We start from the raw sequence: 24,104 nt of genomic DNA, 5'->3' as shown, positions 1-24,104 counted from the left end.
CACTGCAAGCAGCAGACGGAAGAATGGCTGAGAGAGATGGAAGCTGAGAACAGGCGACTACGCGAGGAACGACACGGGGAGGCGAGCGAGGAGAAGCAGATATTGATGATAGGAGATTTCATGGTGCGACATGTGGGACAGGAAAATAAGGACCTCGAAGTGCTGTGCTACCCGGGGATACGAGTCGAAGAAGTAAAACTCAAATTGGAGCAACAGGAGAAAAGGGACAAGAAAACTGTAATATTACATGTGGGGACCAATTACCTGAGGCGACGATTTGAGTACGTTATGGGAGATATGTACGACTTGGCGGTAAGGACAAAGGAGCTGTACCCCCAGGCAAAGATAATAATCAGCAGGATAGTGCGGCGACGAGATTGTCATTGGACTCGAATTGGGCGACTCAATGAGGCATTCGACTGGGTGGCAGATAGAACGGGAGCAACATTCGTGGACCCAAATTCGTGGATCGGTGACGGGGACCTGGGACGTGACGGAGTCCACTTAAATCGACGAGGAGCGACGGGACTAGGCGCGCTATTCTCGAGGGCAGCGGCAACGGAGAGGAGCAACGACCGGGAATGACGGCGGCAAATAGTATGTACGAGTACTATTACTACGGCAGAGGAAGCAGCGACAGCGGCGGCAACAGGAGAGATGGAGGCGGTGGCGGTGGCCACAGCGGAAAGACCAGGGATCAGAAATATTATATCATGTAATGGTAAGTCTTTAGTAGCACTGCAAGTCAGTTGTAGAAGTATTTATAATAAATCAGTTGAATTCTGGAACCCAGTAGATTCGCATAATCCTGACATCATAATAGGAACGGAATCATGGCTTTCCAGCAAAGTAACAGACTCTGAAGTATTTAGAAACGATTATGTAACATACAAACGTGACCGTGGAGGAACAGGGGGAGGGGTTTTTATATGTGTAAAAGAGTGCCTGCAGAGCGCTGAAAATTTTAAAGGCTCGGAGTTCGAAATATTGGGTGTAGACATAGCAGATGATTATTCACGAAACATATTACACATCATCGGTTTATACAGGGCTCCGAAAGAAGGCTTGAACGTACTGTGTAAAATAAGATATATGTTGGAAAATAGGAAAAATTTGCGGACAGTATGTTATCGTTGTGGGGGACCCGAACTTGCCCTAGGTAAACTGCAGGGTACAATAGAGGGAGGGATGAGTCAAGCCCAGTCATTAGTAAACGCACTCATCTGGAAACATAACTTAACACAAGTAACAGATTCACCATAATGAGTAATTATCAGAACAAAAAGTGGTCGGTCGTTTTTGTGCACTGATGTATCATTCTTATGAAAACGCCCACAAATAGGAATATTTCTGAGCCAATCTTTTTCATATATATTCCAGAATGCCACATGAACAATCTTTGAAGTGTCTACGTTAGAAGTATTTTTCTTTTTTTTTTTTTTTTTTTTTTTTAATTTCTTATGAGAAGTTAAACTTTCAATGTTTTTTAGATAAAAAATTAATAAACTATAAATGTTACAGCAACAATTGTAGTTCATCTTGTTCACAAGTATGAAAGACAGTTCCATGCATAATTTTGCTGCGTCATCTTAAAAACTTACCAGAACCGAGTTATCACAAAAACGGTTTTGAAAAATACAAGTTACAGGAAATGAGCATTAAACATACCTTATTGTGGAGAGCCAAATAAGCATACGCTCGCACGTCTATGGTCATATCTACCAAAATATTGTCTATAGCGTAAAAATTCCTTCACTGACATAAAGATAAATGTCCAACATTTATATAAAAATAAATTGAAAACTGACTTCTCTTGACCCTCAAACTCGTAATCCCCCCTTAACACTATTCAATAATTCCAGATGTGAAAGTTACAATATAGACTGAGTTTCGGGTTTCATTATGAAAAAAAGTAAATTATAGTCGGACATAGAAAATTATTACTGATTTTATTTAACTTGAACATTTCAAATATTTTGTCCACATTGCTGTCCTTCATTCAGTACTGAGTAGAATGCATAGTAATAACGCTATTCATATATTTGACAAATATAAACTAGTTTTTGGTCTTTTTACTTATTGGGTTATTTTACGATGTTTTATCAGCTGTTCTGGTAATCTATCATCTGAATGACATGAAGGTGATAATGCCGGTGAAATGAGTCCAGGGTCCAGCACCGAAAATTACCCAGCATTTGTTCCTAATGAGTCGAGGAAAAACCCCGGTAAAACCTCAACCAGGTAACTTGTTCCAATCAGGATTTGAACCCTGGCCCGCTTGTTTCACGATCAAGCATGCTAAGCATTATTCCACAGTGGTGGACCTATTCTAGTCTATATAACTGGTTTTATATTAATATCCTTCTGCGAATAATAAAACTTGGTGTACCCTATGCACTCGACTACGAGAAGTTGGTGTCAAAAGAGATAAATGAAGTGCATATTGAATGGACACCCAAAACATTTTTCACAGCTATACAATTTTCACAAAATTTATTTAAAAACACAATTCGGAGTTACACAGGTTTAAATTGCGAATATTATTACAGAAACGGAACCTGGAATCGAACGTGGACCATTCTCCTTGCAGACTAACTCGCTACCCACCAGTTATCACGAAGGTAAGGAATCTATCTATGAGTATAATGCTGTAGTGAGTTTGCGTATGAATCCTATAGATTCAAAATCCCCTATATACACTTCCACAAATTAAAGGATTTGGAGAGTGATTGGTGGCAAATGGAGAGAATTTTCAACCTTACAGTATTTTTAACAAATCTTTTTATTTAAATTTAGTGGCTTTTGATATTCGAAGTATATAAATCGTTAGAATGTATTAACAGCAATATGCAGGCATAACTCAATTCTGAACAAAATGGTCTTTAGTGGGTTTTGAATCTAGAGGATTCATATATTAATTTTATCTCTAATATCTATTATTCAATCAAGCATTTACACACATGTAGCTTCTCAAATTCCAAATCTTGTTTGCAATGCATGTTCTTATATATCACATCATCAGGATTAATTTTAATACTTACTTATTTACTCACTTACTTACTTACTTACTGGCTTTTAAGGAACCCGGAGGTTCATTGCCGCCCTCACATAAGCCCGCCACTGGTCCCTATCCTGAGCAAGATTAATCCAGTCTCTATCATCATATCTCACCTCCCTCAAATCCATTTTAATATTATCTTCCCATCTACGTCTCGGCCTCCCTAAAGGTCTTTTTCCCTGCGGCCTCCCAACTAACACTCTATATGCATTTCTGGATTCACCCATATGTGCTACATGCCCTGCCCATCTCAAACGTCTGGATTTAATGTTCCTAATTATGTCAGATGAAGAATACAATGCGTGCAGTTCTCAAAACCTTATTCCTTTGCTGTGATCGTGCCAGAGAATCAGTCCCATTGCGAGGCTTATTTGAAGGATTCGTAACAAGCTGTTTTTTACGGTGATGGGTTGTTAGCCCTTCGCCCAACCCCCAAGCTGGAGGATCACCCCTCATTGGCTGTCTGCGACTGCTTATTCAATATATTCGCAGCTACCCTCCATATCTGGAGGCCGTCTCCTTGATCCGCAACCTGAGGACGCGCCATGCCGTGGTGATAGGGACCCACAATACATGGGGATTAATTAATTAATTTTAATAAATTCTATTATTGTGTTTTGTATGCATGCTGAATTAATGTCAACTGTACAATTTGGAGGTCAATCAAGAAACGAAAAACATGGCCCACCACTTTTTGTTTCCCTGAGTGTATGTAATTGGTCAGCCAAAGTATATCAGCGTGAGGAACATTATTTATAAAGTTTCATATAACTGGTTTCTTGCCGCTGTGCCTACGTACATGATCCCTAAGATAACTCGAAAGGGTGAAATGTTTCTCACACAATTTGCACTTGTATGGCTTTTCGCTCGTGTGTGTACGCAAATGGACTCGAAGACTTGTGGAAACGGTGAAACCCTTCTTACAGATATCACATCTGAACGGTTTCTTATCCATGTGCGTGCGTAAATGTTCTTTAAGACGCCTGGACACTGCGAATCGCCTTTCACAGATATCGCACTTGAACGGCTTCTCGCCCGTGTGCGTGCGTTGTATATGGAACCTGAGACGACTCAGTACGGTGAAACGCTTCTCGCAGATATCACATTCGAATGGCTTCACGCCTGTGTGTGCTCGTAAATGATCTTTAAGGCGACTTGACACCGTAAAAAGTTTCTCACAGATATCACATTTGAATGGCTTCTGGCCTGTATGCGTGCGTAGATGATCTCTAAGATGACTGGAAACTGTGAAACGCTTCTCACATGAATTGCATTTGAACGGCTTTTCGCCCGTGTGCGTACGAACGTGCTCTGTAAGATAATCGGATCTTGAAAAACACTTCCCGCAAATGTCACATCCGAATGGTTTCTCACCAGTGTGTGAACGTATATGAGCATTCAGATTTCCCGATCGTGAAAAACATTTGCCACACATTTCGCATTTCAGTTTCCTGCCTCCAATATGTTTGCGGTTATACATTTTAGGACTACTGGCATTTGGTACAATCTTCCCACAAATATCAAACTTGATTGTTTGGCTGTGGGTGTATGACTGCAAATTGTTCTTAGGTAGTTCCCCGTAAATCCAGGGACCTAATCCACCTTCGTGAGTAACACAATTTTCATTATGTGGGCTCTTCTCTTGTGGAGTCTCGTGCTCGTCCGTTTTCCACCAACTGCAATGAAAGTTTCCGTTAGCGCTGCAGTTACGTATTTGGTAACAAGCTTGGATAATAAAGTTGAATTAAATCTAATGCACGGAAACTGTCTGTGTGTAAACTGATGAGGCTCCTGAAAACAGGTCAGAAACTGAATAAGAAATGGAAGTTCTACACTTATACAGTTTCCTCATTTTAGAAACAGTTTTCAATCTGTCATATAGTCCTAATCATTCAGGTTGTGACAGAACATTGTCTTAGATTCTTTATTCAAACTAGGATTGCAGTGAATATAGGAAGATTTGTAATAAACTACGATACACTAATTCATGAACAACTAAACCATTTTATTCCAATAGGACAGTACTCGTCTATTTAGAAGCACTACACACATTTTTTTAAATAGTTTATTTTGCTCTTTATCAACTATGACGGTTATCAAGCATCTGAATGAAATGAAGATGATAATTTCAGCAAAATGAATCCAAGATCCAGCGCCGAAAGTTACCAGCATTTGCTCTTAATCAATTGAGGAGAAACCCTGTAAAAAAAACCTCAACCTGGTAACTTGTTCCAACCAGGATTTGAACCCAGGTAAACTCGTTTTACGGTCAAACATGCTATTACTCCACAGCTGTGGGTCAAATAAAGTACTTAGCAATGCGCTGATTAAAAATGTTCTTGATGGTGGAATGTCTTCAACCATGTACAACAAAGTAATTTCAATTAAGATACCATAATTCTAAGTAACTGGAAATGTAAATCTACTTGAAGATTCAGTCTGCCTTTTGAATGTATAATTTCATACTAATAAAGCCACTTTTTACAAATTCTTCACCTGTGTAAAAATTACACTGAACTGAAGGAACAATGCCATAACATATAAAATCACGTTGTGCTACTCAAACGAGTGTCCTTTAATATGTCTGTATTACATTGTGAATTATTTTATTACAGAGTAATATCACAGTTTAGTATATAGAGTCACGAAGCTCAATACGTAGGGAATATGCATCCATCGACAATTTAAGTTGATAGTAGCTAGACACTAGGATCGCTACTATCGCCTCATCACAGACTCTTTCCTTAGCAGACGACAAAATATATTTTCATTATCGTGTTCTTTTGGAAAATTTAACACCTTCCTTCCATTTAAATTCCACCATAAAGAAAGTACAAGAAATAGTAATACAGTAGAATTACTCGTATCCTGCAACTGTGGGACAAAGCCAGGCCAGATAATTGGAAATTGCGTTTATAGGTTATGTAAAGACATACTGTACTGCACATACATTTTTTTTTCCATGTTTAAATTTAGTAATTTTCATGTAATAATATATTTAATATGTAATATTGTAACGCAATATTTTTAATACTGATTACAAAATTAGTAAAAAAAGTCGTTAAAATAAGTTGAATATATCACATAAAGTACTGTAAGGATAAGCAAGTTTGAAGGCTTGTTTGGAATTGGTTATACTCTAAATTGGTGAAGAAAAGTATTTGATATTATATTAGGACCTCGCCGTCTTCATTGAATAATCAATAACTGTATGTAGTCATATATATATATATATATATGCCTATTTTTGGAGAAAAATTCGTTCTGGCACCAGGAATCGAACTCAGTATCTCGCAGCTCTGCGTGCTGAGCTCTCTTTCCATTTGAGCTATGCCGAGACCTGATTCACAGCGCCAGCCAAACTCTCTTCCTTTGTACCATCAATGGCCTACTACTTGCATTTAGACATACAAGTGAAGTGTGCAGGAGCACATAGTTTAAACGACTTTATGGCCATTTTCGACATCAGTTTATGAATCAGTGTTAACATTAATATTATATGATAACCTCGCTGCCTTTATTAAATAATCAATGACTATATGTAGTTATACATGTAGAGACCTATTTTTGGAAAAAAATTCGTTCTGGCACCGGGAATCGAACCCAGAACCTCTCAGCTCTGCGCCCTGAGTGCTCTTTCCATCTGGGCTATGTTAGGACCCGATTCACGGCACCAGCCGAACTCTCCTCCTTCAGCCGGCGCATTATTTTCACATTTTAATGCACCTTACAGAAGGAATACAATTTAAATCCATGTTGGTATAAATTCACTCAGTTTGGGATAACAAAGTATTAATTGGCCTGCAACAAAGGCATTTACCAAACTGCATACAAGTTCCCAAAATATTAGAAGATTTTCTAAAGCACAGCCATTTCTTCAGTATTTTTTACCTTTCCTGTTATGCTCTTATGGTCTTTTCTTGTGACGTCTTTGCAGCATCAACAATCAAGATTTAACACAGTTAGTTCATCAGAGGAGGCCCAGCAGCAGTTCCTCGTGGTGTTAACTAGCAGGAATGATCTCAGTGGAGAGACTATTAAGTGAAATAGGGAGAAGCCTCACAATGTATGGAATTCCAACATTTCTGGGTTCTCTGATGGAAAATATGAGTAGGTTATTCGGAGAAATAGTCAGTAGAATTGCTGTTGAGATATGAGATAAACGTCAGCAGTGGCAACACCTCTTCTTTCCAGATATTCTGAACACTTGATATATCTTTGCTGTGCAAGGACTCTTGGGAATATCTATCTTGTATGCATTAAGAATAAACAAGTCGGTTGCTATCAGCGGCGGATTTTCAGGGGAGGCAAGGGAGGCCTGGCCTCCCTAAATATTTTGTCAGAGACAACACAAAATGTGTTATCCCAGCACTCATGAGCTGAGATGGCAATATTCAAACTGACCGCGTTTCTAGTCTTAGGGAGGAACATGTAATTCGTGCTGCTAGCAACAGGAAGCGCTGCAGGTAGCACTATCGGGTGGAATACACAGAGCACAAGCACGGAAGTTACTGTACTACAGTGACATCTAGCGACCTTGCATTCTAATAGTTGGGAGTAGGTAGGCTAAGCAGAACTCAGCTCCTGGAAACCATGACAACAGCTGTTTAGCCATAGGGAAGCTGTCTTGTTCGCGTGCTTCATACCAAAAAGACGCCATGAAAGGAGTTGGTTTTGGCTTAGGCTCCTCGCTTCAGTCTGATGCAGTGAGCTTGTAGCAATGGATGTGAGTGATGATATTGTGGTTTCACTGTTGGAGGTTCCCTTTTCACGACGAAATGAAATCGACAGAATAATTATACTACAGCAAGGTAGACCTACTCCGAAGTTTTCATTTCTTCAAAATGATAAAGGTAAGACCAGAACATTTAAATCCTCGTGGTACGATCAACACATGTGGCTGTGTGGTAGCAATGCGAAAGAGAATCTGTTTTTTTGGCCATTTATACTTGTAGGTAATAACAAAGGCGTCTGGTCATCTGAGGGCTACAGTGACATGACAGACTTGTCTAGGGCTGTAGTTAGGCATAGCTCAAGTACAGACCACTTAAACTCTTACGTGACATTGAAAGGACTCTGTAAACAAGCCCTTAATATATCAGAAATGTTGAGCGAACAGTATAGACTGTTAAAAATTAAATACAATGAGGAAGTAAAACTCATCAGGGAAATTTACAAAATTTTAATTGATGTCATGTGCTCTGGCTGCGCAAGAAATCGCGTTCAGAGGCCGTGATGAAAAGGAATGCCCTCTAAACCCTGGAAATTTTAAAACTATATTTCTTCTAGTTCTAAGTAGGGATGTGGCATTAAAAAAAACATTGGGAGAATATGGGACACTTTAGAGGGGTATCGAAAACAATTCAGAATGAACTCATTGAGTGCATTGAAGAAGAAATACAATATTTCATTGGAAAAAGAATTAATGAGGCCCCTTTCTTTGCCTGTATTGTTGACGAGACGACTGACATCACTGAAACATCTCAGTGTTCTATCGCTGTTAGGCTACTTGACACAGAAGGTGATATTCAACAGTTTTTCCTTGGTTTTCATGATGTTAGTGAAAGCAGAAATGCTGAAGGCTTGTGTAATGTACTGTGAAATGTTCTTCAGAAATACGATGTTCAAAGTAAGTTAGTGACTCAAACGTATGATGGCGCAAGTGTTACGGCAGGTGAGTTGAATGGCTTGAAAGCTAAAGTTAATGAGCTTGCTCCACAAGCTTTATTTACTCACTGTTTTGCACACAGATTGAATTTAGTTTTACAACAGAGTTGTTCTAAAATTAAGACTGTAAAAATTTTTTTCTCGACACTTCATGCAATACCTGCCTTTTTTAATCGATCCTCAAAGTGTACTGCTATTCTCGACAGAATTGTGGAACAACGTATGCCTACAAGCAGTGATGTCAGGTGGAATTCTAATACCAAACTCATTTCTGCAGTGCACACAAAAAGGGTAAAATTAATCGAAGCTTTCAATGAAATAATAGATTTGCCAGATTCAAACGGTAATTCAGCAAGGGAAGCACAAGGATTTATAAACAACCTACGTGATTTCAATTTTGTTTTTCTTCTCTTGACTTTCCAAGAAATATTTAATACAACTGAGTTATTATTTAATATTCTTCAGAAGAAAAATGATATTCGGATGTGTATCGATGCAATTTCAGATTGTCTCTTGTACATAAGAAATTTAAGGAGTGATCAGCAATACAGTGTATTCATGGAGGCTGCTGAAACTGCTACCAGGTCAGATTCATTGACTTCTTTAAGAAGAAATGAATTAATGGAAGAATGTGCTCCTTACAAGTATAAGCAACTGTACTTCGAAATTTTGGACAATATTTTAACACACTTGGAATCAAGATTTCAAAATTATGAGAAATTGAAGTTTCTTGAATTAGGTGACACTACTCGATTTTCAGTTTATAGTCAGCATTTCCCTACTGAAGCACTAGATTCATTATTTCAGAATTATGAAACTTATTTTGACAGTGTGAAATTGCGTGTTGAGCTTCAAACTGTGTTTTCTCCACTGCACAAGGAGACATTCCATGGCAAGAGTTTGAGCGAACTGATAAAGAAGATGATTGAAAGTGAAACAAGTGAAATTCTTCCCAATGCCTTTAAACTTTTCTGTCTTATAGCCACAATTCCTTCCACAAGTGCTTCTGTGGAAAGCAGTTTTTCGTGTTTGAATCGCGTATAAACTTTTTTGAGAAACTCCATGACTCAAGAACGGCTCTCAGCATTGGCATGTATATCTATTGAAAAGGGGATCCTCCACAAACTTCAGAGTCGACCCACATGGAATGATGACCTGATCGATGGCTTTGCATAGAAGAAGGATCGTCGAGTGAATTTGCTGTTCAAGTAATGTGAGTATCGGTATATGTATTTTTAAATAGCTTTTATTTGTAACCCTTCATCACGTGCTGGCCTCCCCAAGTTTTGAACCCACCATCCGCCACTGGTTGCTATAGTAACTATTGTGCTCTATTGTTTGCTACACCCACTCCCATTTGCTCTCCATATGTCTCGACATTGTGAATTTTCTCGCTTCATTCAACTTCACTCACGAATCTTTCCAATTTAACTTGTCGACTGATAATTGTTGCCCAATTGACATTGTAGTTTGGTTCACTACGAATCGTTTTACACCACTGCGAACTTTCTATCGCTTCACATTCTCGAGTTATACTGCCTCAGCTTCTGAGTAATCTGCCAATTCATGCATCAACTTTCCCTCCCACTTATCGCTAGATGGTGCCACTGCTACAACTCAAGGTCACATTAGATACATTAGTCTTTCGCCTATCGATAGTCATTTTGTTAAAATGTTCTTAAGAAAGGTAATATACTTTACAAACGGCTAAATTTTTAAGTTTATTTTGATATCTAATTTCAATGTCATATGTTTTATTTGGAATGGAATGGAATTTCGGGAGGGGGGGGGGGTACTATGAGCTTGTCACATCTATTGCGCTAACCCTCTAGCTGGGCGCATTCCAAACCCAAACCAGCTGACTACACTAAGGTTCGCTGCATATCCAAATTTTAAGCAGGGAACCCCACTTGTCTCTAGCCCAGTCAGTGTTCGAGGAATGCTATGGAATGACGACGAAATGGAGAAATGTTGACAGAATGATGTAGAGCCTAACATGGGGAATGGGACAAACCAGAGAAAAACCCCAACTGCGACCTTGTCCACCACAAGTGTCACTTCTGATCTTTCAATGAAAATTCCCACTGGCTGCACGTCAGGCTGAAAATCTGACCACTCAGCCACCATTTAAATCTAACTACTCTTTGTATGTCTGACTGTAAGGAATATGATGACCGATATGCGCTTCAGAAAGTATGTTTCCCTGAAAAATAATTGTCTTTTACTTTATTTTGTAGCAGAAACAATAAATTTACTTTCCATTGAATACTTTTATTCAAAGTAACCATGAACCATTTCTCTACATATTTTTTAAAAATTATGCAACCTGAATTTTAATTTCCAATTTTCAATCATCAAAATAACCCCAACCATATCATGACTGATATTTTAAATTCCTTTGCAAAGTGTAAAATGCTACTAAATTCTGCAAAGCTCTTAATAGGCTTTTGAGGCTTACTAAAGGTTTTTTTTGGTCCTACAGAATATATCTGTTATGGTAACAATTAATATTAGAGGAGAAAAATTTGCTCCGGCGCCGGGGGTCGAGTCCCAGGTCCTTGGTTTTACATACCAAATGCTTCTAGCAACAGTGCATATTTCCGTACAGATTACTGTGCACATTACTGTGGAATCTCGGCCACCAAGTCACTCAACTGAGTTCGCTCCTTGTATAATGGCAGTTGACTTAATAAAATGTCAACATACATGCCCAACTTGGAGTCAGGCAATTAAGGGAAAATAATATTAATTTTGGGGCTTAGCCTACCCAAAAAAAAAAGTTATTATATCTAGTAACAGTATAAGTTTGTAATAACGATGTATCATACAGTCTTTCCATATATTAAATACACTGTTAGCAGTCATTCCAGGAAGCACAGTTGAGTACAAGAGGCTTGTAACAGAAGCCTTTTAGCGACAACCTCGTTCACATCCAGCAGCACTTGCAAGTTTAAGGGACGGCCAGGGAGGAGGGGTATCGATTCACTACAACTCAGTAGTAGAAAGTGGGTCTAGCCTCGAATACGCCACGCTATATTGATGTTCTGGAAATGCTCTGCATTGTTGAGTGTTAGTTTAATGGCCATGGAAGGTTTTCCTACCAATCAAGTTTTAAATTTTCAACAATGTAGGCCTATAATTTTTTTTTTTTTGTTACGAATACTGCAACATATACAAGATATACTCCGCATGGTATTTTCGAATTTTAATTACATGTGTCAACTGACTGCATCAAAGTCACGATTCAACTTGTCTTCAAAAGATGACTTGCAACGAGGGAGAAAGTGGGTAAGTAGTACACATTTTTAAAGTAATAAATGCCACCTCATTATGAAAATACATAGTCAATAAACAATACTACTTGAATAATTGGTGACTGATATAATTTCATAATTTACAACGTACTTTATTGTAGCCTTAATTTTGATGGCAGGTTTTCCTACCACTGGGATATAACTTAGTCATTTATATTATACCTGTAGTGATTCGAATATTTTTTCAGTTCACGGCTGTACACTGTCAATGAAATATGTGATATGATGCAAATACAGGGTAATGAGAATTGCAGACGTCTGAATGTTGCCATTCTTCCTCCACGAGAGCAATTTGAGGCCGGAACAGATGAAAACTCTGATAAGAGTGACGATGAAGTGGAAAATGCTCCTGTTCATTTACCTCGGTGTATTCTGCAGAGTGACACCCAATTTGATTCTGATTCTGATAACGAAAGTAAGGCACCGCTGCCGCCACTGCCACCACCACCACCGTGGAGCACCATTGGATGCATTCCAGCGAATGTATCCGACAGAGTTCATAGACTTGATTGTCGACCGAAGTAGGATCTACTGCATTCAGAAAAATCTGTTTACTGACTCTATACAATAAAAGAGAATACTTTAATTTTTCTTGGCATTCTTTCGATTTCTGGCTATAATAAACTTCCACACAGACGAATTTTTTGGAGTACATTACCAGATTTACATAACATTTTGAGTCCACATCTGTGGAGTAACGGTTAGCGCGTCTGGCCGCGAAACCAGGTGGCCCGGGTTCGATTCCCGGCCGGGGAAAGTTACCTGGTTGAGGTTTTTTCCGGGGTTTTCCCTCAACCCAATATGACCAAATGCTGGGTAACTTTCGGTGTTGGACCCCGGATTCATTTCACCGGCATTATCACCTTCATCTCAATCAGATGCTAAATAACCTGAGATGTTGATAAAGCTTCGTAAAATAACCTACTAATATAAAATAAAAAATAACATTTTGATTTCTGATTCAATGACGAGGAATACTTTTGACGATATTATGAGATGACTACATTTTGCTGATAATATGGCAATTTCTAATTATCACTATTACAAGATTAGAGCAGTCTTCGATATATTAAATAAGTCATTCAAATTCTGCGACATTTCAGAACATCTGAGTACTGACGAAACAATTTTCCCATATTATGGCAGACATGGAACCGAAGAGTTCATTTGAGCGAAACCAATAAGGTTTGGTTTCAAGTTCTGGTCTCTTTGTACTGCATATTGCTATATGCAGCATGCTGAGCCATATTGTGGCAATAATACGAACCTACCAACTTCAGGGAAAGGACAGGGGTTTGATGTTGTTTTTTGACTTCTAAAGAAGGCTGATATCCAAAAGGGCAGTAATGTATTTTTTGATAACTATTTCACGTCCATGATCTTCTGCATGACCTAGCTGCTGAGGGCATTGGAGCAACGGGAACAATTTGCAATATGGCGCATAAGGCTCCTCTTACAAACAAATTAAAAATTCCAAAGAAAGAGAGAGTAGCTATGGAGACTGTTGTTGCAGATGATGTAATTTTAGTGCGATGAAATGACAACAGTGTAGACAGTCGCCAGCAATGTTGCTAAAACGACTCTGATTGGAAAAGCTAAACGTTGGAATTCCAAGACAAACAGGAGAATTCAAATAAGCCACCACATTCAGTTGCACTGTATAATAGATAAGCCTATATGGGTGGTGTGGATTCCCATGATCAATATGTAGCAACCTGCAGAATAAGAATGAGGTCCAAGAAATGGTGGTGGCCCTTGTTTGCATGGGGTCTAAATGTATGGAGGCTTTATCGCACCCTGGATATGATATTTCACTAACAGCAATGCAGTTCGCAACTCCTAGTCCAGTACAGGAAACCTAGAAATTCTCCTCGCTCAGTACTTCAAATTCGAGAAGCAGCTCATGATAATGTTCGTTTGACAGGACTGATCACTGTATCATCCCTAGTGAACACTGTAATGCAAGATACAAGCAGTGTGAAAAATGTAGTGCACCACTGCATCCAGAATGCCAGAAAGTCTATCATATTGAAAATTGAAGAGCACATTGTAAAATGTATTGTTTTTTATGTATTTTTCTTATGTAAAGAATTATTTCAACATCTGTAGCCTTTGTGCGATGTATATCTGATGTGAAAGGAGTGAAAAGTTCATAACAAGTATGATTTGCAAACATATTGCGAAGTTTTGAATATAATAACTTAATATATATTTTTATAAATTATAGACATCAGCTCAAAGAATTTGAGTGATCACAAGGGTCCTGAATACAATAAACATGTACAATATAATGTGATGTGATACATTAAAGAAAAAAGAAAGTTAATTTTTGAAGGCAAATATAAGTGGATTAATTGAAATAGTGATGATGATGATGATGATGATGATGATGTAATATTTGAAGAGAATCCTTGATAATATTTATAAGGACAGACATTACAGAATCAAAAGGAATGTGAAGTTTCTTAAGATAATTCCACGTGAATTTTGTGATTGAACCTCTACTGCCAAACAGCAAACCAATGACAGACCATTGTTTAAGAGGGACGTTGTACTTTTGAGAAAGATACGGTAGACAAGGTTCATATATGGACTTCTTCTCAATATCAACTTCGGTGGCCTGATTTAGGTTTCTTTCGAAACGGATAGTAGGGTCAAGAACAAGAGCCCGTTTTAAGCGTCCGTTGATAGCAATAATGTCTGCCCATCTGAAAGAACCATCTGATGATACACAATGTACTTCCTCATGAATCTCCCAATTTAAAGTTTTTAACGATGTCGCCAAAGCATGTCGTACACGATGATGTCTAGCATTGATCAGCAGTTCGCCTTTGGGGCATTGTCCAAGCACGTGTCCAAGTGTTTCAAGCTCGCTACAGTCTGGATGATGGCAGCGGGTTGTGCTTAGAGTTCTGCCTGGTATTGCGCGAACCGCCGAAATATTGCTTCACGTTTTTAAAGCATTGGTCCATTCTGAGGAAGATAGGCCCTTTCGATTGCTTACCCATGAGTTAGCCTTGGAGAGATATCTATAAACAATAACCCCTTTGCCACGCAAGGTATGGTTTGTCCAAGTTTGGAATGCGTCATTTCTTAAGTGTTTACGAATTTTACGACCTGACCAGTTGATAGCATCAGTAGTTGTGATATTCAATTTTGACAGAGCAGAAACTTTTTCGCTTACAAGGTCCCTAACATTGTGGAGATGGCAGTCATCAACACGAAGAAGGGTATTACAGATATTTATATGTTGTATATAAGCTTCCCAAAATGCTTTCATTAATGAAAGACCACGATATTTTTTAGGGGAGTAGAGCATTCCATCAGGGCAGTCATGAGGAAGACCAATAAGCTCTTTGCATGCTCCTCTGGTAACTTTATCTAAATCATTAAGAAATTTGGTTTTGATTTGGTAGAGTGGAGCACACTGTAAGGACGTACTTTTGATGTCTTTATTTGCCAGTGGCAGGAAATCCTGCCACTTCGATAATAGGACTACAATAGCCTAATAATGTCCGGATATTCTGGAAAAATATTCAGATGCTCATTTCATATCATTGTGATGGTAGAATATATCAGATCTAAAAACAACAAAAAATTTTCTGGGCATTAATGGATTAATGGAAAGGGCATACACGTGTGTCTTACATGCTAATTTACTGTTGAAAACTCTAGAAGGATTTTCAATGAAATAAGCGCAAGTGAACAAGACAATGCCCCTCAAACTCTTAACCTACAGAATCTTGACTGTGCAAATGGTTTTGGAAATGTTGAAAAGATAAAATTTGTTGGATTGCTAGATCAGAAGAGCTTCATGGGATATGAACTAAATTTTTCTGTGATGAAATTAAATAACATCCACATATCCATTTTTCAACAAAGAATGATTAGAAAATGAATTGGCTTTTCTATAGGACGTGATATTGAAACTTGTATTTTTCTAAGTTGTATGATGCGGGAATCTCTGACGGGGTAGGTTAGGTTAGGTTAGGTTTTTTAGTAGGTTATTTTACGACGCTTTATCAACATCTAGGTTATTTAGCGTCTGAATGATATGAAGGTGATAATGCCGATGAAATGAGTCCGGGGTCCAGCACCGAAAGTTACCCAGCATTTGCTCATATTGAGTTGAGGGAAAACCCCGGAAAAAACCTCAACCAGGTAACTTGCCCCGACCGGGAATCGAACCCGGGCCACCTGGTTTCGCGGCCAGACGCGCTGACCGTTACTCCACAGGTGTGGACTAGGTTAGGTTATTTTAGGCTTTCTGTATGCCTTTCATATACGAATCTCTCACAGGTTACATTAAATTAGTTTAAGCTTTTGGTATGCCTTACATATACGAATCTGTGACAGGCTAGGTTAGATTAGTTTAGGCTTTTGCTATGCCTTGCATAAAGTTAAGTGAAATGTGTGTTTCGCGTTCATTTTGCAGTGTTGTATCTCTCTATTTCACGTGTTAAATAATCACTTTTAGGTTACCTATACCAATCAATTCTTTCCAGTCTTCACCTGTGTTCTAATGTTTTCAAGTCAATTCATGTCCTATATGAATTCTTCACATTCCAAACTACCTTCCCTCTGAAAATTAGACCATTTTTCCACTTTTTTATTCGTCAATTTTCAGTATTGCCTGTTATTCAAACCAAATATAAATAGGTAAAACTACTTATGAAGTTGGTCTTGACATTCCCTGATTCTACAGCTTCCCCGAAAGGAGTACGAGCACACTCGAAAGGGTAAAAAAATTATCTTCGTAACTGAATGAAGAATGAAAGATTAAGATCGCCATTGGAAAGAAATTGTTAGACAACTTGGTATTGATCAATTTCAAGGAAAGACTAATTGACACTTTTTCAACCTAGAAGAATCAATCCCTGGACATGCTGTATCAAAAATATAAGATAAGCAAATATTTACACCTTAACTTCGCCACTGCTTTCGAATTCAATAAATTAACATGCTCATCTCTATTCTTACTGTATACTCATATAAAATCAAACATTGTAGCATTTTAAAATAATGATAAACTCCGTCATAAGTTAATATTTTTTGTTTGAAATAGTGTGAATATTTAAAGTGTACATTTTTGACAAACACCAAAATATCATTAGTTCAAAGGCTTCTCACCAGCATGAAGGACTGCATATCGTTTGAGGCTTCCACGTTCTGAGAAACATTCCCGTAACATATTGCAAATTAATGTCCTATGTGACAATTTTAATGAAGCATTGAGAGAAAGAACGAAAGGAAGGTTCGCACACTACACTCACCTTTCATCCTCCTCTGTAGTGACCTCCTGCTTCAGCTCGTTTTTCACTCTGTCCAAATCACATGAATCTCCCTGAAAGAGTACGTGCACCATCAGCTCAGTAAATATGTAATCATCAATTTTCAACGATAGAGACCTGAATTAAAATACAATTTAGTGCTAGGGTCATATCTCGTAAATTTAGACAGTTCTAGAAGCACACTTCCATACATAAAGAAATGAGCTAATTGCAACTGAGAGAATGACTGGGAACCATTATTGCTTCCTCTGGTCATAAACTTGGAGTTACTCACCAATGTCACATTATGCCTAATGGTGGTCACATTAGATATATGAGGAGCAAATTTTCAAAACCTGACATATCACTTTTCAAAAAAAGCTACAAATATGTGTCCCTGTAATAAACGGATTTATTTCTATGGTGAAATATGACGCAAATCTATAGGAAATAAAAATTATCTTTAATATTTCACCACAGAAAATATTTTGTTCTTTGCAGAGATGTAAGTTTTGGCATCTGAAGTGTATTTTCTGAAAATGGACATGTCAGGTTTTGAAAGTTTACTTCTCATAAATGGTAATCGTGTTTCAAAAGCATTCCTAATTTGTTCTGGCAATGTGTCATGTGTATTAGTTATTCCTTTAAAATGTGGTAGTGAACGGGAATGTAAAGTGAATTATTTAACACTTGTCCATATTTTTGCAAAATGGCAGTTGATAGACTCTCATGCAAGACCAGTGTTGTAACAGATGTGCGCAGACAACTAGTAAAATAACAGTACAAGTTCTGCGAACAAATGTGTATGTTAATGTGAATTCTGCGCGTTTAGTGATCTACTACATTGATTCGATGACAGAGCTGCAGTCTTTTAGTTACGAAACATGAATAAGGATGTAATGACTGAATTCTATACGAAATTGGTACTACCAGAATGGTTTCATCTATGTACTATCTTCATTCCTTTATACAATGAGATTATGTATCTGTACCAACACGGATAGAAAGAAAGTCTCAACCAAAAAAAAAAAAAAAAAAAAAAAAAAAAAAAAAAAAAAAAAAAAAAAAAAAAAACAAGTCCATGATGTCCATGTTTTGGTATTGATATTGGGAAGAAAATTGTATTTTAGGTTTCAGATCAATTAATAGATAACGAATTAGTAGAAGAAACTAGAAATTTTCTACTGTACACAATTTTTTGTAAGACTTTTAGTCACTCGAAATGCAGACTTTCCTCTATGAGATATATTTATTAAGTAACATGTATGTAGCTGCCTCTGTAAGCAACAAGAACTTGGGTAGCTTATATTAAACTATTACTTGACTGCACAGCATGGTCGACACCTCCACTGTGAAAGATTTCCTTGACAAATTAGACGAAGAGCAGCAGTGTATTATTTCATCTCAATCTGGAACTTATACTGATGCTTTTTCATTAATTGTGTGAAGTACTCATTCAAGAGATGTAAGTATCCGATATGATGAAAAGCTCAAATTATTTGAATGGATCACTCTCAAGAAGAAATTAGTGCGAGATGAAGTAGAGAAGATAAACTTGCTAATTCTAAATGGGGCAATAGAACAAGTGAACAGCTTCAGATACTTGGGGTGTACTATAAGCAGTAACATGAGCTGCTGCCAGGAAGTCAAAAGGAGGATAGCAATGGCAAAGGAAGCTTTTAATAGAAAAAGGAGCATCTTCTGCGGACCTGTGGAAAAATAACTAAGGAAAAGAGTAGTGAAGTGCTTTGTATGGAGTGTGGCATTGTGTGGGGGCAGAAACATGGACATTGCGACGAAGTGAAGTGAAGCAAATAGAAGCATTTGAAATGTGGATATGGAGAAGAATGGAACATGTGAAGTGGACAGACAGAATAAGAAATGAAGCTGTGTTGGAAAGAGTTGGTGAAGAAAGAATGATGCTGAAACTCATCAGGAAGAGGAAAAGGAATTGGTTGCGTCACTGCTGAGAAGAAACTCCCTACTGAAGAATGTACTGGAAGGAATGGTGAACAGGAGAAGAGTTCGGGGCAGAAGAAGATATCAGATGATAGACGACATTAAGATATATGGATCATATGAGGAAACAGAGAGGAAGGCAGAAAATAGGAAAGATTGGAGAAAGCTGGGTTTGCAGTGAAAGACCTGCCCTTGGGTAGAATACTAAATGAATGAATGAACTAACCCTGATGTTATTTTATTCTATTTCCTCAGACTATATACTGTTTTCCCTTCCACACTGCCACCTCGTTCCAGATTCCTAACTCAATTAACATTTTCCGAACTTGCCCTTTTACTCCTCGCACATGTTTCACGTCCCCTTTCCCTACTCTCTTCTTTCGTTGATTACCATTCTTCTCTCCCTCCTTCTGACTCCAATTTCAAGTTCTCCACCTCTGTCTGATACTCTGCTTATTTCTCCACATTTTTGCAACTTCGCACTTCTGACTTGGCCTCGGTGTGACGTAATTGCTGGTCATGTCTCTGATGACGTTGTCGCCACTGTCACCTGAGAGTTCTTTAACACCTGAGTGGAATTTTCTGACATTGATTATTTCTTATGACATTCTTTCATCGTAATCTCCTGTTTTACTGCCCTAATGCCTTTTCTATTCCTTCTACTTTTATTTATATCCTTCTTACTCTCTCCTTTATCTCTATTCTTTTGATTTCATTTATATTCTCTCCATTTGTCGACTCATTCAAGTTTTCTAAACAAAATTCGACATCGAATAACTCTCCATTAATTTTAAATTTATTCTTAATTAATTTCCCATAATGTTTATTTTTCCTAGCTGCTTTCATAAACGGCACTAACACCCTTACCTTGTATTCAAAGTCATCCTCTATACTAATATTCGAGTCTTTCAATGCTTTCTTACTATCTATGATCTTCTTAATCATCCAGTTTGCCAGTCTGACCAAAATGAGCCTATTATTCCCATTTCCCATTCTATACACTTCTTTCACTTGTCCATTTCTAATGTCAATGCCTAACCACTCCCAGCAGAGTCATTCCATACAAAATTTTAAGAATATAAAAGTATAGAAAGTAAATTCTCTTAAATTTAAATACTGAAACCAAACGCAATTTTTATTTAGTATATATTTGAATAAAAAAACAACTAACTGAAAGTTTTCTGAAAACAGATGTGGCTCACTTCAATGACAGAAAACAATGCCTTTGGCTGCAGAGTAATGATAATGTAAAGAGGAAGGGTTCAGACAAAAACTTATAAAAATTCATTGTTCATTACAACACCACTCCTTATTTATTCCAGGGAAAAGAATAAGTACTGGAAGACAATGGCAAAGCTAAAGTGTAAATACTGAATAGGTCGAAAAAATCTGCTCACCTTGTATGTTTTATAAAGCTGATATTTCTCAGCTTCTCTATCAACATTTTTTGTGACGCATACCCCACAAGAAGAAGATGACCACTAATTTTCACCCCAAACAGAATACAGGTAAAACAATATGACTTATTCATCTCAGAGCATCCTGTTAGCCAAGGATATTTCTTATAAATGGAAAAAATGTCTATTTTGTCTTCCTCCACCCGCTATTTTAATGCTCGTAAATGTGGTGTTAATCTCATATTTTTGTAAGCACATTTTATTTCATACGTCCAATTTGAAAATGGTTTCTCTTTTAATTCTACAAATAACGACCTCAATTAATATGTAACATACACATGCACGTCCTTTTGATTGAGCTATACTCAACAATGCAGCACTTTCAGGCAATGAAATATTGTGACAAAAGGCTATCCTTGTCCTTTATGGAGATGTAGTGAATTGATACCCCCTTCCCCCTCAAGCTTGCGAGTCAAGGTTGTAGCCACGCCTTTAGAGGCTTTTTGCCTTAAGCCTCGCTGCTCTCTCCATACTGGAATGACTGCCAACAGTAAATTTAATATATGGAAGGATCGGAGTGCAACCAAGTGTTACAACATATCATTATTACAAACTCACAGGCCTGCTGTTACTAGAAATAATAACTCAAAACTCTTTGGGTAGGCTATGTCTCAAAAGCCCCTTAAGAGCTTCGCCACTGCTGAAAGAGTACTTCAAAATAACAGATTGAAGTCGAAGTTCGTCACTACGACATATTACAATAAAGAAATATCTCATTAATAGTAATGGCTCCTTCTACTGTATATGGCAAGACTGTTGTACTGGGAAGATATCTGAGGAACAAAATATAAGTTAAAAAGTCGAAATAGAACAGCTAACCACCCAATTTTCCCAACTCACCTTAAACTCATACTTCATCATGGAAGCATTATTTGGCACTGGTGTTATCCCTGATGTGATGTCACAGCTGTAGTCCTCACATTCTGTCTTTATCTGTGTCAAGCGCAGATCAAATAATTTCAAATCCTGGAGAATATAAAACTGTCATAAATTAGTAATCCTTCATATGTTGCATTTAAATAGTGCAACAAGCTGCACTTTGATTTCTTATACTACTACTCAGCCACCACTAGAAATTGTGGGGCAGAGGGGGGGGGTGGAATTCAAGGTAGGATGAAGAGGAGACATAAGAGCTGCTCAGCCCTAGTCTAGAGTAGGCAAAAAAATTTGAGGACAAATTTTGTGAGATAATAGAAGCAATAATTGAAGCGTCGGCTGGAACAACGTTGTAAGTTACATTTAGTAAAATTTACAGGAGCTGCAAAAATGTGTACACGTACAACGTTGTTCTTATAGGATAGCAAACTTTTGAGTGGACAAATTTCACGTAGGCCTACTGCATTGATGGACAGTTGCAAGCCAAGGAGTATAGCAAGGTAACATGACATTACAACATTATTACACGGAAACATGCCGAATGAAAATTTTGTAACTTACAACGTTGTTCCAGCCGACGCTTCAATTGTTTGTTATTTTCAATCAAGTTTCACCCCTTGCCAGCACAAGGGAGTGTCATGGTAATACACAGTATCTGCAGTGCTTTAGCAACAGAAGAAGATCCTTGAAGAAGATAGTCCTTAACTCTTTCAGCTGTTAAGTTTTAGTGGTTTAAATGTCACATTTGGGCTGAATTTTTATTTAGATTAAATCCATCACAGATATATACAGAGTGTTCCGCTTATAAGTATAACAAAAGAAATAGCTATAACTTCTGAATTAATACAAGTATATAGTTGAAACCAACTGCTACAAAGAATGAAAACTGGGAATTTTTGTTACCTTATGTTCCATAAACCTCAACATGGCTTCCATTGGTGGCACGGGAAATATCCAACCGGTATTCAACCTCGACCCAAGTGTTATGAAGCATCTGTGGTGTAACATTGTTGACAGCAGCATAAATTCTTTCTTGTAAGTCTGCCAAATCACGTACTGGCGTCCTGTAGACCTGGTCCTTAACAAACCCCCACAGGAAAAAATCAGGTGGTGTTAGATCTGGTGATCTGGCAGGCCATGTGATGTACGGTGATCCTCTTCCGATCCATCTTGCAGGGAATTGTTCGTCTAAGAATGTGCGAACCATGTTGGCAAAGTGTGGTGGAGCCCCATCTTGCTGGAAAATTGCTCCATCTGGGAGTTGTGGCACAGCATACAGTTGCAACATATCCAGGTACGTGTTTGCAGTGACTGTCTTTTCAGCAAAGAAATAGGGACCAATGATTCTGTCACGCATGATCCCACACCAAACATTCCATTTAGGGGAATCCCGTTGGTGTTCAATTACGACACTTGGATTTTCCGACCCCCAGATGCGACAATTGTGTCGGTTTACTTTTCCACTGACGTGGAAGGTTGCCTCATCTGAGAAACAGACTCGAGTTAGAAATGTGTCGTCATCGTCCACTTTATCCAACATTGTTTCTGCAAAGCGTTTTCGTTCCAGTTTATCATTCGGCGTAATCATCTGATGAAGTTGCAGCTTGTACGCTCGCAAACGCAATCTTTTATGGAGCACTGTATGCACTGTTGTTGGTGGGATGTTCAACTGCACACTAGCCTGTCGAATGGATTTCCGCGGGCTTCTCTGAAATGCCTCGCGAATGCGTTCGACATTTTCGTCAGACACTTTACGCTTGGAATGTTTACCTGCATTAGACAACAAACTTCCTGTTTCTCTGAGCTGCCTATCCCATTTCATTATTGAGACGTACGTCGGTACAGCTTCCCTCGGTCTAAGATTGTACTGACGGCGAAACAAGCGCTGTACACGAATTATGGATCTATGTTCTGCTAATGACAGCACACAAAAGGCTTTCTGCTGTGGCGTCCACATGCTGACTGACTAAAGATACGATACGAATTCTCTTATTTAATGATCTGCGCATGCGTGAGTCTTCTAAAAATAAGTAACAACAATGGATTAAAACTTCCCAATTTCCTCTTTACAATGGTACCAATCTTAACCCATTTGCATGCATTGTTATGAAATTATAACTATTTCTTTTATTATACTTATAAGCGGAACACGGTGTATAATTTATTTCCAAGAAATAGTCTGCCCAGGCATCCTGGGTTGCCAAAAACACAGAATAACACACATATAAGAATAATAACGATTACAGTAAATAGATGAGTCAAATTGAAATGCGAACTTAGAGCTTAAATTTAAGAAATAATAAATTGGTACATATATTGTAACAATCACACAATCACAATTTTTAATATCAATTGTCTATTTAAAGGAACTGCACTAACTACGATATTATCTACTGCTGTTGTTATTAGTAATAGCAAGACGGTTTTCAGTGAGATAAGTTTCAAGGTTTGCCATATAATAAGCTTGGGTTGGACTTGCAGTTTAAGAAGCAAAAGGTTTGGA

General features: G+C 38.0%; 2 protein-coding genes across 3 annotated transcripts in view; one reads left to right on the top strand and one right to left on the bottom strand.

Moving 5' to 3' along the window:
- LOC138715519 (zinc finger protein 726-like) overlaps positions 1 to 9,016 on the top strand; it is a 110,122-nt gene extending 101,106 nt beyond the window's left edge. Inside the window, exons 12-13 of the mRNA XM_069848543.1 lie at positions 2,550 to 2,621; positions 6,996 to 9,016. Of these exons, the coding sequence (XP_069704644.1) occupies positions 2,550 to 2,621; positions 6,996 to 7,103 (180 nt within the window). The 3' untranslated portion in view covers positions 7,104 to 9,016. The remainder of the gene's footprint in view (positions 1 to 2,549; positions 2,622 to 6,995) is intronic.
- Positions 1 to 24,104, bottom strand: part of LOC138715520 (zinc finger protein 26-like) — a 35,032-nt gene that overhangs the window by 3,515 nt on the left and 7,413 nt on the right. The window contains exons 3-5 of one of the 2 annotated variants that reach the window (XM_069848550.1): positions 21,566 to 21,691; positions 17,313 to 17,383; positions 2,615 to 4,734 (exon numbers count right to left, since the gene is read on the bottom strand). In XM_069848550.1, coding sequence (XP_069704651.1) covers positions 3,822 to 4,734; positions 17,313 to 17,383; positions 21,566 to 21,691 — 1,110 coding nt within the window. In that variant the 3' untranslated portion in view covers positions 2,615 to 3,821. Of the gene's footprint in view, positions 1 to 2,614; positions 4,735 to 17,312; positions 17,384 to 21,565; positions 21,692 to 24,104 lie in introns of those variants that run through there. The other variant, XM_069848551.1, reaches the window with a different exon arrangement.

This window comes from Periplaneta americana, chromosome 15, assembly GCF_040183065.1.
Source record: "Periplaneta americana isolate PAMFEO1 chromosome 15, P.americana_PAMFEO1_priV1, whole genome shotgun sequence".
NCBI classification, from domain to species: Eukaryota; Metazoa; Arthropoda; class Insecta; order Blattodea; family Blattidae; genus Periplaneta; species Periplaneta americana.
Note: the sequence above shows the minus strand (reverse complement) of the source record. Positions and strands in the feature narration are given on the sequence as shown.